This window comes from Poecilia latipinna, unplaced genomic scaffold (assembly GCF_001443285.1).
Source record: "Poecilia latipinna isolate Pla-1442-1.1 unplaced genomic scaffold, P_latipinna-1.0 Scaffold839, whole genome shotgun sequence".
In the NCBI taxonomy this organism is placed as follows: Eukaryota; Metazoa; Chordata; class Actinopteri; order Cyprinodontiformes; family Poeciliidae; genus Poecilia; species Poecilia latipinna.
The window spans coordinates 119,664-137,607 of record NW_015113455.1 but is presented as its reverse complement, the minus strand read 5'-3'; the positions used below and the strand labels follow the sequence as shown (position 1 = coordinate 137,607).

The window sequence follows — 17,944 nt, the reverse complement described above, 5'->3', positions numbered from 1 at the left end:
TCACTTACGCTTGCCCATTTTTCTGACTTTGAGGAGAAATGTTTTCCTAATATATCCCAACTACTTATTACCCAATTTGTTGCTGCAAAGCCAATTTAAAGAGCTTAATATGTGATAAATTCCAGTGAGAATACATGAATAGTATAGCTGAGTTATGTGTAACATAATGTTCTGCAAATATAACATACATTGTTTTGCATCTCCCTTTAATATGCATAACATTGAGATGGCTTTCATCCACAGTATGTGTTATGTGTAGGCACATGTCACTGCTGCGGCTTATAAATAGCCCACAGTCTCCCTACATCCCTCCACGCACTGATTTCAACCTGCTAGAGCTGCCAATCAGCTGTGACAGACCTCCCTTCATCCCCCACTTCACCAACAGCAACAGAGATACCTCCAACCCACACACACAGCGCATCAGATGCCGCGATGACCCTGCATCATCGAGAGCAAAAACAATCACCGCAATGCAATTATGTCACGCTATGCTGCGGTTCCTGGATTGACAGTGACAGACCCCTGAGGGGGTCTTTTCCTGCAGACTACCTGCTAGGAGATTAATCTTCGTGTGTTGCGACTGTAAATTAGAGAAGAATCAGAAAATCTTCGCTGATTTCCTGACATAACTGACCCCTTTATGTCAGGAAATAACATCGCGGGGTCCGCGCAGCCCCCCGCGGACCCTCCTCATCCATACACACAATCGGTTAACAGCCTGTAACCAAAATCACACTTTCAGGTAAGCGGCCAAAGCATCGAGCAGATTTCAGTGAGTTTTTCACTCAGACGCGTTTTGTAATCGTTTTGATTACGCAAAGCATTATGAAAACGTAAAACCGCATCAACTTCCCCAGCTGAATCAGAACCCGCGTCTGCTCTTCTTCGTCCAGGTTTTGGAGATACAAAGTCTAATTAACAATAATAATGAAATGTCCGTGAACGCATTGTGGGAAAGGTGTTGCTCAACTTTTTAGCGCTCCGACCAGCATTCGTAGATCCGCAGGAGATCCAAAGATCCTCCAGCGCTCTAAGCCCGCTGCGTCGAGGCAATCAGCTTAATAATGAAGTGGATAAATAACATTACACAGCATTAATGTGTTGCGATGCCACAACAAGAGACCTCTTCAAAACATTTAATTAGTGTTAAAAAAGAAAACAAGGAACGCAAACACATGGATTAAGCACACACAAGTTTGCCTTCCTTCACACACATTTAAAAAATAAACAGTCCAGAAGCCAATTAATACGTCAATATATCACAATAATCCACCGGCTTCGTCCACGCATGAAGAGGCGCACCACGTGTTCCGAGTCCCCGGCACTGAAATTAAAACTTCCCTCAAGAATGCGTCTAAAGTTTCCAAAGCGCCCCTCTGAATACCAAATAATCCCGGCCGAGCAGCAGCACACCGGCTGCTTTCAGATCTAACACCAAAACATTTATCCGTTTTCATCCATTAAATTCCCCTATTGCCGTTGGCTGATGACATTTCCTCCAAGACACGTGAAAGCCAGACATCAAGTCATTGTAGTCCACACACACACAAGCTCACGCACACACGCATGCAGACCGAGAAACCGGCTTGCACTGTGCCGGAGAGATGCTGCTGTGCAGCCCAGAGAGAGGCTCCCATCAGCCGGGCACAGCGTGCGCCAGAGCCGGCGACGTGCAGAGACGTGCCCCGCTCTGCAAAGCCCTGCGTCCCGTGTATCCTCCAAGGCTGGGATCTTACCTGGCTGCCGGAGTTTTCTGTCAGGTAACTGAAGACAAAGGACGAGAGTTCCTCATCTAATAGTGGAGCGCAGTCCGCCATCTTCTAGTGAATGAGGAGCTGCGGAGTCAGAGAGTGGAGTATAGGAGGAGGAGGAGTGAGAGCGGGCCGCCTGTAGGGGGCGCATCTATTTACTAGTGGAGACAAACATACACATTAAAAGACATGCGGCTCTTCAAAAGCGGTCTCCGGGGAGCACCAGGGGGTCAATGCTTGGATTCCCGCGGCTAAATCAGGACATTTTCACTGCAGTGTCACTGCCCTATAAGCTTAATAAAGATCTGTTTATAGAAATAGATAGACATATTCTCACAAGAAAGAACATGTTCTGCAATATAATCCACAGTTTACAGCAGTTAAACTGTGCTGATATATTTTTGATGTAGCTGAGAAAGACTCAGAGAAATTAGAAACACGCCATGCAATCTTTCCATATTCTTTTGTTGAACTAGTAGATGAATTATAGTTCAAGCATGCAAATACATGTCACCATCCATAGTTTCAGTTTTGGGACTTCACTTTTGAAGTTTATTGTTGTTATTGTAGAATTACCTGTTCTATTTCTTCCTTGTATATTTTTAGGGTTTCAGCAATGTCCAGCATCACCACACATGATTTAGACCTAACATTATGACCGGCTGCTTAATAGTGGGTTGGTTTCTCGTTTTCTGCTAAAATAGCCCTGACTAGGACAACTGTGGCTACTATCCAGTAGCTTGCCACCATTAGAATGTGAATGTGTGTGTGTGTGTGTGTGTGTGTGTGAGAATCGGGTCTTCTGGTTTGAAAAAATGTTATACAGAAGCCATTTAGCGTTAACTTCTTGAGCAATTTCAGCTCTCTGCACAGGCCAGCCTTTGCTCCCGATGTGCATTATGACCAAGACATCAGTCCTCTATGCTATTTTTGACTGACGTTTTCCACTGCAGGGACACCCTATAAGGGCTGCAGTTTTGTAGATGCTCTGACCAAGTCGTTCAGGCCTTGTCAAAGTCACTCAAATCTGCACACTTATCAATTTTTACTCCAAATCAACATTTAGGACAAAGTGTTCCATTGCAGTACCGTAAAGAAAATGTAATCAGTTTCATTCACTTCAACTCTTAGTGGTCATAATGTTATGCCTGATCATTGAATACATGACACCAAACACAAATTTGAAGTGCAATCTTGGCATTAAAACTAAGAATAAAAATGAACGCCAAACTAATATGCATTCATTAAGGACATTGTTTTATAACCACAGAAAAGAAAAACACAAAATGTGGGGCTGATCAGTGGGGACATGCATTGTACAGTTAAAAACTCTTGAAACATTCAGCTTTTGTCTCAGAACCACAGCTATAAATGGCAAAATCCTCTTGCTGTTGCTGGGAAACAGCAACATCGACGCCTGTCAGTTGTCTATTCGAACACAGCTGATGTTCTGCGAAACCATTCTAACCGGGTACTGTTTTCTTTTGCACTCAGGGTTTTGTATATATTTATATATTTGTATTGATTCATATAGTGACAGCCCCTTTTTCCACATATTTACTGTGTCCCTTCCTGCATGAGCGCATTGGCTTATGGTTTCCTGCTAACAATAGCTGTTTTCTCATCACAAACCTGTGCAGTCTTCTCAGACGAGCAATATTAACGCTAACATTAAATTACACTTACATGGAGTCTATTCATTAATCAGGTGGCCTCTGAAAGCAGTGGGTAACACTGGCTTTTATTTTATGTGACACTTTTCAGAACTCTGTGAAAAAGATTGAAAAACAACTGAAGCAATCTTTCTGCTTCACGTTTGTGTTGACTTATCAGGTAAAATCCCCATGAAAACACTGTACATTGTTGATGGTGGCTGTAACATAACAAAAAGCGAATGAGTTCAAAAGGTATAAATGCCTTTGCAAGAAACTATGCTAAAATGTTTAAATTTAATACTTTGTTCTGCAATGGTGTTTTATGTTTATGAGCCATTTGTTTATAATCTGATAAGAACAGTGATGTTATTCAACCTTGTTTCTTGAAAGTCAGCATGACTTTGCCTTATTGGCCTGAATTAACCGGCTTTACCTAGCTTTCAACCTGACACCTAGCCTGAAGCAAAATAGCACGCTCGAGTAAATCTCGTCTTTACTGCACACAGTCAGTGGTAATTGGATGACTTAATTCTTTACAGTTTCCCCTGGCAGTTTGTTGACAACCTTCTGCACACAGAGACACGTCTAAACAGTATAGTTTAGACACAATTCTCTCTTTTGCAGTTAGAGGAAAACTTACATTTTAATCCTTTGTGGTTGTATCATTAGTGGATGAGCACAATATTTTTTAAGTTCATTCCAGCACATCCTTTAACTTAATCCAAAGCCGTTTCACTTGATAATGGACAGTCAGATCCAGTTAATGATGAATGTGCTTTGTCAGTAGATCTCCAGAGTTTCTGAACTCATAACAGCCTTTCTGTTTTCCATATGAATGCATCTGACAGTGCACATCCATGACCCGAGCAGATGCAAATATGTTAATTATACCACAAAAACACAAAGTTTTCTTCATTCAGATGCAGAAACTAGAAACAAATCTGTTGCCTTATTAGTACCAGTAAAAGCAATTATCTAAACTAGGCCAGCTCCTTGGATGCAGTCAGAATTAATCCACAGTTGTACATTCCCACTACACACACGTTACTGTTACATTTTTACTATGCGTTTCTGAAATTGTGTCAGATCCAGATGCAGAGCAAAACAGAATGGAAAATATACTTCAGCATTTGTTTGCTGGCACCAGTAGCTATGCTTTATTGCAGAAAGTAGCTTTGCTGGAAGGCAAGTTTGTGTTTTGTTGTTGGTCAGGGGGAAAAAAGTTGCTATGTAATGCAGTTTTCCTTAAAATGTTCCAGGAAAAATTATGGCATTGGACAGATTCCCAATTATCTAAAAAATCACAGAGCAAATAAACCCCTTTGTAGAAAGGTGTTGCAGAATTAGATTTTAAAAAGAAAATGGTCCAAGTCATTTGGGCCTGAAAAAATGAGGATCAGCTCAGGTAAAGGTAGCAGGCATTGCTTTCTGTAAAATCAATCAAACTCATTCTAGATATAAGGTGTCAGCTGTAGGACATCATGTCTTGGTTGTACTTTTTTATTTTGCAATTTTATTGTCCAATCCCTTAAAAACAATCTCCCACACACACATGCCTTTGATAACATCACACAATATATAAGACAAAAGATGCATCTTGTTTTTTTCCTTGCTGTAACACGGAAAAAATGTGTACAATTTCTGGCTGCACCAACATGTTGGAGCTGTAGATGAGAACTTTCACTAGTATTACAATAAAACATTTATATACATAGACTAAAAAACCATTGTGAACAAATGTCTTACTTACAACTAAAAAGGACTGAAAGGCAAGACAAATTTTAAAATGACACAAATTACACAATAAGAAAAGACAAAACCCATTCACAAAAACATGACACAAAAAGGCGATTAAATAGTGGAGCAGACAAAGAGTCTAAGAATGGATAAAGACAGCTTGGTGAAGAGAACAAGGGTTGACTGGAATGGTCAGATTTCATTATCAAAGACCTTCAGTGATTTTTCTGAGTCAAACTGTTAGAATAACTCCATGAAGGGTAATGATTTTTATCAACAGGACTTTTTAAGTCCCAAAAATGTTTCCGGCATTTTTACTGGACCAACAACTACTTCTGTAGAAAATGATTACCTGGCAGACAGATTTACTGAGCCCAGTACCACCAGTTAGCACCTCCACACATGCATCTGAGAGGGAAAGAGAGAAGCACAATTTGACAAGTACTCATTTTGCAAGCTGTGAATATACACTGAAATACAAGTTGATAGACAGTTTCAAATAGAGTATATTTTGGGGCAATAAACTATTACTTGCAAGAGACAGATGGGTTTCATACATACACTATACATTAGGGCAACTTGTCAGAACTTATTCCCAAACAACATATCAACTAACAGTGTCAGTTTTGAAAACAAAGGAAACATATTCGTCATGCAGTGCCCAAGACTTTATAAGTTGAGTCAAGTGGGAGATTAAAAAAACCTATCAAATTCTATTTTGCTTCAACACAGTAAGGTAGTAAAAATAACTTTTATGTCTTTGATTTTGATGTTTTCCTTAGCAGAAACCAAGTGAAAGGTTTTATTAGCTAAAGGTTAGTTTGGCAGGTACAGTATTTAGGTCATAACACCAAAGCATGAGTCACTGCGAGTGAATGGCTGGAAGGACTTATCAACTGACATGAAAGAGGCACGGGGATCATGTTTTACAACCATGGGAGCAGGAAACACTAACTTCTCCTTATGCACAGGGAATTACAAATGCTTTTTTTTTTTTTTTTTTACCAAAGGCAGTGATATACAAGTATATTTTGGGTGTGATATAGTAATGATGCCTCATTAACATCCTCATCATGAAGGAGAAACTCATTAACTTGCAGTTAAGGTCGTCTGAATACCACTTCATCTCAAGAAATGGGAATATCATTGAGAAGATAATTATTTTCAGTAAATTTGATTTTAATATGTTTATTTCAGAATAAAATTTGTTTTACACAGAATTATATAGTAAATACAAAAAATACTTAATACTGTTGGTGATTATGACTCACACAAATTTAGTTTCTGAAAAAGTAGAATGCTGCAGAAGACCAAGAGAAATTTGATCCTAATACAGAAATGTTATGTATGTAATGTACTTTAAAGTGCATGCAGAACCAAAGTTAAGGATTTGTAGTGGCCTGGTCAATGTCTGACTGAAATGCTGTGCCAGATTGGGTTTTCACCATGAAAACTGCATCAGATTTACTTTGTGTTATTGTTTGATGTTCAACTTGCTTCATAGTGTGAAACATTTAAATATAACAAGAATGAATGCACATATTTTTCTCTAGAATATCTCAAAAAGGTGTTTGTTGTCAGTAAGGGCTACATGAACTAGAATAATCTTTGCTGATTTTGATGCATATTAAAATGGAAACTTAGGAAACAGGAATTTTGTGCAGTACAGGTCTGTTTGGCTTTGTAAGCATAGAAATCCTTTTAGGTCTTTGGAGTAGAGGGGGTTGCATGGTTCAAGCATTGCCAATAAAGGTGACTTAGACAGGAATTTTTTGTTGATCTAAAGTTCTTTTTCCTCAATTCATAACTTACACATAATGTATTTTCAGTACTTTACTGAAATAATGAGGCCTTTAAACATACAAGTCTAATGGCACCACAGCTAGGCTTAACACCTGGAAGTTCTAACAAAGTGAAGGTACAGTGAGAATCAGAGGCATTTGGTAGGTTTTATTCATGGTTACAAATTTTTATCTTATACTGTTGTGTAACTGCAGTAAAGGACCCAAAGCCAACAGCAATTTTATTTTAATGTACAGCATTACTCATTCCTCATCTGATTTCAACACCCACTAGTCTACACATTACACCACACACTATTCCTTTTCTTTTGGGCCTGAAAAAGAGCAAGGCTTTAAGAGTTGATTACTCCAATGGCAAAAACAATGTCAATATGAAAACACAAATAGTAAGGCAGTCACATTAGACACAATGTGTTAGGTTTGCTGCAGGAGAACTAAACTAATGATTTAAGTCATAGCAACTGGTTGAAATAGCAGCAACTGTAATTTCTTCTTCAGGGTGTTTTGTCAGTAGTGTTTTAAAGAAGCCACCATAGCTGAAATGCCAACAAAGTACTCTAAATCAATTTCTGGTGATGCCTGGTTCTATTATTACTGCATTTTGCTGTCATTAATGCCTCCAGTCAACTCCCAGACCCTGAAACACAGCCAAGGAGCTCAACAACAGAGTAACCTTCAGTTTCGAAACATCTAGAGCATCTATAGCAGCATAACTAAAATGGCATTCTTAAAGATGGAGAGAAAGAGAGAGGAACTAAACTGCAATGAGATCTCTTTTACTTAAAGGGGATGTATTATGCAAAATTCACATTTTGCATGTTTTTGTACTTTCATTTGGGCATCTACTGCTCCTAAAAACAGCCAAAGTGCTTAAAAAACCCACACAGCTGGTTTTTGGTTATAAGTTAATGTTTCTCGTGTCTGGACCAGTTTCCAGTTTCAAATGAGCAGTTTCATAAACCTCTGGAATGTAATGTCACAAACCAATAGTTACTGCCCATCACCTAGCAACCCAAGCTGAGCTCCAGTACATTTGGTCAGCTGGTTTGCTGCTGTACACACTGTACAATGGCTGCTGGAAAAGACAAGTGTTTTGTTGTTGGATTGCCATAGAGAAGGGCTTCTCAATTCCAATCCTCAGGCCCCCCCTGCTCTGCATGTTTTAGATGTGCTTCTATTCCAAACCAGCTGATTCAGATTATTGCATGCCCATCAAGTACTGCAGAAGCCTGTTAATCACGCACAGATTCAATCCAGATGTATGGCAGAAGGGAAACACCTAAAACATGCAGGGCAAGGGGGCCTGAGGACCGGAATTGAGAAACACTGCCATAGAAAAACCCTTTGCTGGATTCTTGTTGGTTGTGCAGGAGGCTCCACGTCTGCTTTTCAAATATATGTAGTTGTATAATTGGATCTGTTTCCAGCCATTTTCATGTAAAGATTGAGTTGGGGGACAGCAGCAGCTTATTTAAATTTAAAGTGACAAGAAACCCTACAAGACAGCTCATTCTGAAAGGAGGTCAAATAGGCAGAACTGAGCAGATTCAAATCTCATTATCTAAGAATCCTTTTGGTGCAAGAAATGTAGTGAACATGTTTCGAATAGTTCATATCTATCCAAATCAGGTCAAGGAAGCATAGGTCACTTTTAAGAGCATACCACAAATAACTCAGAACTATGTCTTTGTGAAGTTTTCTGTGTACAAAATGACAAAGGGAGAATATGCAGTGAGACCCTGAAGCCTACAGGAGCTTTACACAACAAATGTCTTCCTACTCCTAGAAAAAAACTCCATTCAAAATGACAAACAGGCAATAAGCTGCAGCAACCAGGGCAACATTAATGCCTTCGTATATCAAATCAAGCTGTGGCCGACCACAACAAACACCAAAAACAATCAATACCACTGAAGAATAAATACTGACGATGTGTGTCTCACTCATATCCAGACCATTAAAATGGACATTTCTCTGACTTTTGTCCCTCAGGTCATGCAGTCTCAATCCTAGCTCATGATCTGAGGTTAGGCTGTCATTGAGCTGGGTTGGCATTGTGAGGCGGTTCTTGAGATAACTGCTGCATTTTATTGAAGTGGGCTTTCTAGCTGCACTCAAGCTTATGTTGTTAGCTGCTTCTGTGCCTTAATGTGCAAATGAGAAGATAACAGAGAACTCCTGAACTTTTTAATGTCACTGCAACAGTCAGGCTGACCTCAGATAGCTTCAGCGGTAATTGGACATTCCAGAAGCTACACCTTATTACTAAGAGATGAGAAAGGATTTTATTAAAATTAGCTCTTTATTTCTTTTAAATAATGCATGTATGCACAATTTCAAATCTTTCACAGTTTTGTACTCTACTAAACAATGTATGCTTGTACACCCTTTTACTAGTTGTTCATGCAAAAGGTCAGTGAAAACTTCTCTAAGAAACCTAAAAGCCTTTTATGAAACCTACCAAGAACAGGTGTGTGAGAACTTACAGCGGACATTTTAAATTAATAGGACAGTAAATCAAAGTATGCTTTAGAATGGTTTGTATCCTTTTCTTTTGGTAGACACAGCTGTTGATGGAACTAGTGCTAATATTAGAATGAATGTAGCATCTAATGGTTGACAACAGAAGTGAGCCAGTAGGAAAAACAAACGTCATCCAGAAAACTAGAAAACTAGGAGCTAGTGCAATGAAGATGTCTGTACACGACTCAAAAAAGTTCCACAGGAAATATTAACTACATAGAATATATGAGATAAAATTTAAAAGTAAAGGCCAGTGATTATGTACAGCAAAAAAAGTAGTTTTTTAAAAATGGATTTAAGACATTTTAAGTCCTTAATTTTAGATACATTAATTTAAGACTCTAATGACACCTAAACACTCTGGAATGCTTTTCACATGAAGCTGTTCAATCTTTCCAAGGGAGAATTCTGCTGCCATTACTTATGTGCATTGTATTTGGCTTTCCTTTTATTGAGGAAACCTCTTACTCTGTACTTCTTTGTGAACGTAAACCTTTGTAAATTTTAGCTTAACAAGTGTTATAATCCTTGGGACTTTCAATATGTTTATTTTGAAGTTTGGTTTCATGCTTTTACTCTTTGAAATGTATAAAGTTGTGCTCATTGTTTCCGTTTGAAGAGGTCCCCATTATTCTGTCTGTTTAATTACTTCTTGTTTTTCTTTTCTCTCATTTATACAGAGTTGTCGTTTTGTATATGTGAGACTTTGGACCTCTGTTAAGTCATGTTCTGTTATATTTATTATGTCCCGATGTTTTATTTTTCTGTTTATCAGTAAATTTATTTTGTAGTTTCCTACAGTTCTCTTCAGCTCCCTGCATTCAGTAGTTTCTCCAAATGTGAGCCCAAGCTGCAGAAAAGTTAAATCTGAAACTGCAGAAGAACCAAACATTATCATAACTTAACAAAAAAAGGTCATTGGCTTTTAAACTTCCCATTGGTGGTGTTAATTTATGATTACAAATGATCCCTTCTGATCATTTCTGGAAAAGAACTAAGGCTGGAGATAGTAGCAATGAACATATGAGATTTTAGTCTATTTGGTCAGATTTTTTAAAATTTATGTGTAAAATAAAAATCTGTGACTCTACAAAGAGTTTTGACAACCATTAATATTATGTCTAAATTTCAAGGCACATTGACCAATAGTCGCATTGTGTCCTGGGGACATGTAATTTCACCATGTACTACAGAATTGATGGATAAAAGAAAATGGGGAGCTGTCAACATAAATCACCAAACTAATTCTGATTTGTTATTATATTCTTACAGAAATATATACAGCTGTACCATCTGAACTTTTTCAAATGTTCAAAAATAGAATAATTTATTAGCAAAATGACACAATTACATCTCTGCACAGACATATTTGGTTCAGTAGAAGGGGGAATTGTAAATGACATCTTGACAGAATCAATTAAGATCCTTCTAAGGTTTTCTCTTTTTTAATCTACTTATCTGATGTAACAAGTGAGTCTGGAAGCAAAAGTCAGGGATGACAGCAGGTTTCTCCCAAAGTGTCCAATGATTCAAAACAGTCTAAAAATGAGAATACTGTGTTAGACCCTTACCCTACACAACTCTTCCACATACTCAGCATCCCAGTGTCAATGTGAACAGTGATTCTGCTCTGTAAGCACACCCCAAAAATAATAGTTAACTTCTGTCTGCTCTCAAATCTGTTTCACATCCAGAAAACAAGTCATTATGGATTTTTCTGAAAGTACAAAAACCCACACAAGAAAAGTCCATAAAGTTCAGCAAAAGAAAAAAACTCCAGCTGACTGTTTGATCGTTGACTGTTTTATGATGTTGAGATCAAACGTAGTCAGTGAGGAGCTGAAAAGAATCTCGTCATGTAAGAAGGATGTTCCAAATATAACCGTCCAAGATATTGGAATACTCTGGAACATTGTAAACCAGGCAGTCCAGGAGGCATCCACTTAGCCAGAATATCACACTCTGCTACCCTGCCTTCTCACTTCAGACACACAGGTTGAGTTTCCACAGGAATCAAGTTGAACACTGTTTGCAGGATTAAGAGCCAAGGATGTTAATATGTCAGTTCCATTATCATGCTTGTGTGGATTATTGAGATTAAAAGAAACTTCCAAACTCACAAAGCTGAGTTCTTCAAAATCCTCAAGCTGATGTCAGACTAATCTAAAAAAAAAAAAAGCTCAAACAGGCACATTGTGTTGCTTTGTTCTTTTGCTGCTCTGTAATTGAAGTTGGGAGCGAATAAAGAATTCAAACTCTAGTAAACTTTAAATAGTAAAGCTGTCTTCCAGATGAACTGCAGTCAGACTGTGAACTGCTGACCTTGTTGTAGGCCACAGAAACTCGGACAGTAGATATTTACAGTTTGAGTGATAACAGTGTAAAAAGAACTATAATTACTTATCAGACAGGAATAATTTTTAGGGTCATTATTGAGCACTGATCAGAGTTTTCCTGTACATTTGGTGAATAACCTCACGACAGATGTCTAATGTTGCAAAGTTTAAACCAAAACTGTGCTGGATTTAGGAAACTTGTATCTGTTTAATTAATTGCATAGATTTATTGTTTGTGTTAGTTTGAAGATTATTGCAGCTGTTTCCCCGATTGGATAGCTGCATTAAAACCCTCTTGTATGGGTTAATGTTGGCTTGCTAGAGTTTATATTTGTCTATTGAGAATGACAAAGCTGAAAAAGCACAAATATATTTTGTGAAAGCACAGAAAATAATCTACTGTTGTGTTAACATAGTTACAATTTGAAGCTTCGAGTTTAGTCTTTCTTTGTGTTTGAGTTCAATTGGTCCATAAATGTACTTCCCTCAATGAAACATGGAATCCACCAACCACTGTGAACTGCAGTGGTGTTTCTAACAGAAAGAAGGGGCTCAAATAAAATTCTGCTTAAGGCTTCATACAACCTTAGACCAGCCCTATGAACACTACTGACTATACAGTTATTAACAGAACCTTATAATCAATCAACGATTGCATGAAATATCATCATCATATTGTCAATTTGCAGATAAATAATATTTCAGACAACTATTTGGAATGCATTATTTATTTGTTGTGATTTTAGGAAAACAGTTGCATGTCAATATTACAAAGTAAATGCAACCCGTCGGATGGAGTCTTACTCCAGTAGATGCACACATGTGACACAAATAATGGTGTCCACGATTGTAAAGGTCGCAGAAGGTGCTAAAGGCAATAGTTTAACAAATCAGTTATGTAACAACGTGAATCCCTCTGCTAACTGAAGTCACTGTGGTTCTCAGCAGGTTGATCTTCACTTGGGTTGCCTCTTCAGTGATCATTACCAGGCTAAGCATTCACTGAAATACTGAAAGTTGTGCATCACCTCCTTCTTTGACCATTGTTTATTCTAAAAGATAATTGTTTTCTGTAAGATAATTGAACGTTTCAATTATGGTGGCAAATGATCTTGGTACATTTTATTGTTGCAGCAGATGAAAATGTATTCAAAGTTTATTACTAAGTATATTTTTGGAATAATTTAGTTCAGCTAATGAAACTAAGCTTTGTAAAAATGTAAGTTATTTATGTGGCCTTTTGGGAAAACCACCCACATCCTGTTTTAATCTTGGGACTCAAACACATCAACACACTACAGACAGGCACAGAAAATTGGTAAAGTTATTTATTGTAATCTTAATAAGCTGTTTCTTAAAAGATAATCATGTTCTCCACCAGCATCCTGGCGAATGATCTTAAAATTAGCAAGGCTCCTGGGAAACAACCATGATTGAATACTTTATCTGATTAAAGAGTTTAACTTGTGGGCAAGTGATTACTGACGCTCACTGATCTACAGCTGGTGTTGTTAAAGAGAAAGGACAAAGGTGATAAGGAGTAAATAACATTTTTAGTTTCTGCATATTGAGAATGGTTGCATTACCACAAAGCTAGAAGGGAATCCTATTGGTCCTCCTACACTGTGGCTTAGTGTATCAAGGACTTGCAGGTGGGTAAACATGACTGTAACATAGGATGACAACTGCTGGACCAAGATGAGCATTGAGAACAGGCCAGCTTCTGCTTGTATTTTGCAGGTATATTCCCTTATGGTGTAAAACCATTTCCATTCCTCATCCTAAATGTACATCACTGAATGACGAGCATCTTGATTTATAGGAGTATGTCATTCAAGGCAGCCTGCATCATTCACTTCTAACCAGGGAATTTCATTACTTGCTTGGTCAATCTGGTGAAGAGCTGCTGGAAAAATTGTGTGTGGTGTGAATCTGAGCGAGGTAGGTTTTAATTTATCCTGCTCTATGGGTTATTCTCCTCTACACATGCTTCTCTACGCTTTAGCTCACTCACTTATGTTCCTCATCGGTCCCTCTCTTTTGCAAGCTGACCTTGACTTTTGCACTACATATCACAGTGAGGCTGACGGATCATGTGTGTGTCCAGCTAAATGCCACTGCATCCAAATACAGTTACACTACAGCTGTTGACCAGGCAAAGCCTTGCTTCTCTTACATCCCTCCCAACATGCTTTAAATATCGCCAAAGAATTGTCATGTTTAAAACAGAAAAACGTCATTGTTCTTATTTATTTTTTACTTTGCATGTATTGCAACAAAATCCCTTTTCTCCTCATCTGGTAGTATTTTCAGAAATCCATGTTATTTAATATTTCACTCTCAACTGACCCATAAAGATTTATAGAATCCTATAAGGCACCTGAAGTTTTATAACAAATCAAATATTGCCTTCCAGCAGTCATTCATTGATTTCATTACTGCTGATTAAATTTCATGAGCTATATGTTGTGCCAGACTGGCCTTTTTCCAAATCCTTTTCTTTCCTTTTATGTTTTTTAAGTTTTTTCTACACCATTTTGTTTTATTTTGGTCAAGATTCAAATAAGGCTGGTTAAGTTGTGCATGCAATCTGACAAAATATAACTAATGATTAACCAAAATAACTTCAATCACCTCCTACTAGTAGACTGGAGTCATAAAGCAGCATTTTTTTAAAAGTAATTTGTCATCAAGTTGTAACTGAAACATTTTCAAGGCAGTTGCAAATTTATGCAACTGCCTTAAATTGAAATGTCTTGATGGAACACATTCCTGTTCACACCTGCAAAAAGAAAAGTGGCAAACAACCAATTCTGCAAAACAAAAGAGTGAAAAAGTGAATTTTTTAACAATTGCTTTGTTTTGTATTAAACAGCTAGTGGCTGGCACAAGCTATTTTCTGCTAATACAGATTACACACATACATTTCATATTGTTTGAGGATTTTAAATTAAGTTAAACTGTACATATTAATTATTATACAACCATAATAAGTCTTTACACAACAGCATGTGTAGACATGCTGTAAATAGTCTTCCTTTGCAAATGTCCTCACAGTGACCTATCACACTCTGTCGCTGTATTAATGACTCCTCATGTGATGTTTGCTACTTATGTCACTGTGTGTGCACCCCAACGGTCCCCTCTGGGGGGGAGCTGGGTGTGTTACACACAGAGAGTAACACACTCTACTCCGTGTGTGATTTTGTTGACACTATGTAATGTCTAAGTACGTTACATGTTTTAAGGAGTGTCTTGTGTGTGTTGCAAAACCACATTCAACAAATTACTGTGGCTTGGCTAAATTTCCTGAGCATGTATCAACTACTACCATACAAGATGTCCAAACTGATTTGTATTTCAAAATTAAGCAACCTTGAAAACGTTGGAATATTCGTTTCTTCTCTTCTCACTGGGGATCAGCTAAGATGCAGTAAAAATGGAAAATATGAAAGCTATTACTGAAAAATGTGCACATTTCAGACATGTTCCTCCTTTCAGCACATCTGATGCAGAATAACATGTATCCACACAACCTGACAACATGCTGGGGAAGTAATTTTTTCTTTTAAGAAGGTGTGTAGGAGCTGTGACAAATTTAAAACATGTGGAAAAGTGGCACGTGTGGACTGGTGTTTGGGACCAGTGCAAGTGGATTTCACTCTTGTTCTTTTAGGATTGATTTTAAATGAGTATGTTCTAATATATGGTGGTTGGCTACTTTTACTTATTTGTCATATTTTATTTCTTAGTCATCCTCAAACAGTCTAACCAGATACTTGTAGTGGCTCAAAAACCCAAGGGATCACACGATTTCAATTGTTGCACCTAAGCCGCCAACTGGATTAACCCCTTAAATCAGATCTGCCGGAACACTGACCAAATTGAAATCCATTTTGGGGGCTCTGACCTGTGAATAACCCTGCTTAAGTATGGACTTACAAATTGTTTCATCCATTTACAGAATTGTCTTGTACCAAAAAGGTTCTGGTTTCAAATCTCAACTGGAGTCGTACTGTTACCCAATGCAGTAGTAAAGTAAGTTGTGAATAAAATGATAGGCTCTGTGACTCTGACAAACTGTATTATATAAGAATGAACTGACTGAAATAACTTTTAATTTTACTCATTTGACAAATGTTTTAAAAAGTGAGTTCTTAATTAGATGTGACTTTTCCCAATGACTGTTTTGAGACTGAACAGAACTTCCATGGTGAGTTTATGATGGTTCATTGTTGTGTTGGCAGCAAATCCGGGTCCTGGATAGAGTATAAAGGAGCTTCAGAGTGTGTGTTCGCAGTAGAGGCATTGTATCTATTCTGTAGAACCCATAAGCACAGAATTTAAAGCAGGAATGGCCACATTGGCCTGATGCCACGGCTACAACCTCACAACTATTCTGGAATCTAGTGTGACTCCAAGTTGTTGCTGTTTTTACTTCAACCAAAATGCACAACAGCTACAAACAATCCCCTTTCTAGGCTAAAAAGCAACACAGCACCTGCAGGCCCCACATTTAATCAGTATGCTCTTAGTTTCCCAAATGCACAGTGGGGCGCACTCCTCCAAATTGTACATAGACCTGGCTGTGCTAGTTGCCAGGAGACCAAAGGAAGTTGTGAGCTTTTCAGGATGCAGTCAGAATGCAGCAAGTAGCAAGAGTAACCCTGGTGTAAAGTTTGCTACCAATGAGGATGAAGAGGAAAAAGCATCAGCAAGCTGAAGCATGACCAGGAAACAAAAATGTTCAACTCCAAAGAATTATCATGATTGATGCACAAACAGACTTTTTAGATTCCATGTGCATGATTCCTTCTGACCGCACCTTGAAAGGTATGTGTACAGAGTGATGAGCCCAGTTTAAAATTGTTTGAACAATTAACTTGGGTGTAGCATTAACAGAAACCTCTTAGACTGCAATCTCTCATGCTGGAAAGCCTGGAACTGATTGTGGAGGTTCAGACACTTCTCACTGATATGGAAATTCTGCAGATTACAGCAAGGTTGTAGAAATTTTAATCTAGCATTGCCTGATGTTCATGTCATGAGGGTGAATCATGTTAGTCCACAGCAGTTGATGCAATAATGAATGTCTGAGATCAGAAATAGTCTGATCCAAAATTTTGGGGTTCTGATTTAGTCCTGACATCTAAATATATTTAAATATTTTTACCATAAATGTTGTCTCCCAACAAAATTTAAACATTTCCAAATATTTCATGCTTTATGGTAGAAAGAGCGTTAAAGCTCAAGGAATAATGTAAATTACTGCTCTGCATTGTAAGTAGCCTTCCTGTTGCTTCTCAAGTACCTGGTTTCTCCTATAGCTGTGTGGCATAACTTCTTTCTCTAATAAACTTCTACTTTTGCTTCTTCAGCACTAAAATATCTCTGGTTCCACTAACTGTAGGTTTCTGCAGCAATATCATTGTGTTTTACTTTTTAACCTGTCATATCCCAAAACATACCAATGATATAAACACTGATCAGGTATGATATTTTAACAGCTGCCAAGTGGATTACATATAATTAATAGCACTAAAGGAAAGAGGATAAACTTTTGAACAACTGATGAGTAAAGACGTGGCAATTAAAGGATTAAATGTCCGGTTTTGCCAGATGAGTGGTGGATTGAATTGCAAGGAAGAGCATGGAATCAAATGATGATTTATTAAGGTAATTCAAAAAACACTTACAGGACAACTTGAGGATACAACACAGAAAACAAAGGAGCACTGGAGTATATGAGCATGATGGGACACAAGAATCCAGCAGCTGGAAATGGGAACTGGTGGGGATACACACACACACACACACACACACACACGCACACACACACACACACACACACACACACACACACACACACACACACACACACACACACACCACACAGGGGTAATCAGGAGAATGAGGAACACCTGGGGCAATTACTGGGGAAGGAACAGAGGAGTAAACCTAGAGGAGAAATAACATGATCCAAAACACTACACAAAGAATGAAATATCATAGTCAAAGAGGCTAAATACAAAAGAGATGAACAGGAGAGGCAAAACCTATAAGCTGAAACAAACTAGGAAATAATCAAAACACAAACACAGATGCAACCCAAACACCCCAGAACCCTGACCGTTAAA

General features: G+C 38.1%; 1 protein-coding gene across 1 annotated transcript in view; it reads right to left on the bottom strand.

Annotated features, from left to right (window-relative positions):
- Positions 1 to 17,521, bottom strand: part of ppargc1b (peroxisome proliferator-activated receptor gamma, coactivator 1 beta) — a 118,666-nt gene extending 101,145 nt beyond the window's left edge. Inside the window, exons 1-4 of the mRNA XM_015047680.1 lie at positions 17,504 to 17,521; positions 5,499 to 5,554; positions 1,934 to 2,059; positions 1,740 to 1,838 (exon numbers count right to left, since the gene is read on the bottom strand). Of these exons, the coding sequence (XP_014903166.1) occupies positions 1,740 to 1,820 (81 nt within the window). The 5' untranslated portion in view covers positions 1,821 to 1,838; positions 1,934 to 2,059; positions 5,499 to 5,554; positions 17,504 to 17,521. The remainder of the gene's footprint in view (positions 1 to 1,739; positions 1,839 to 1,933; positions 2,060 to 5,498; positions 5,555 to 17,503) is intronic.
- Between the last annotated feature and the right edge of the window lie 423 nt (positions 17,522 to 17,944).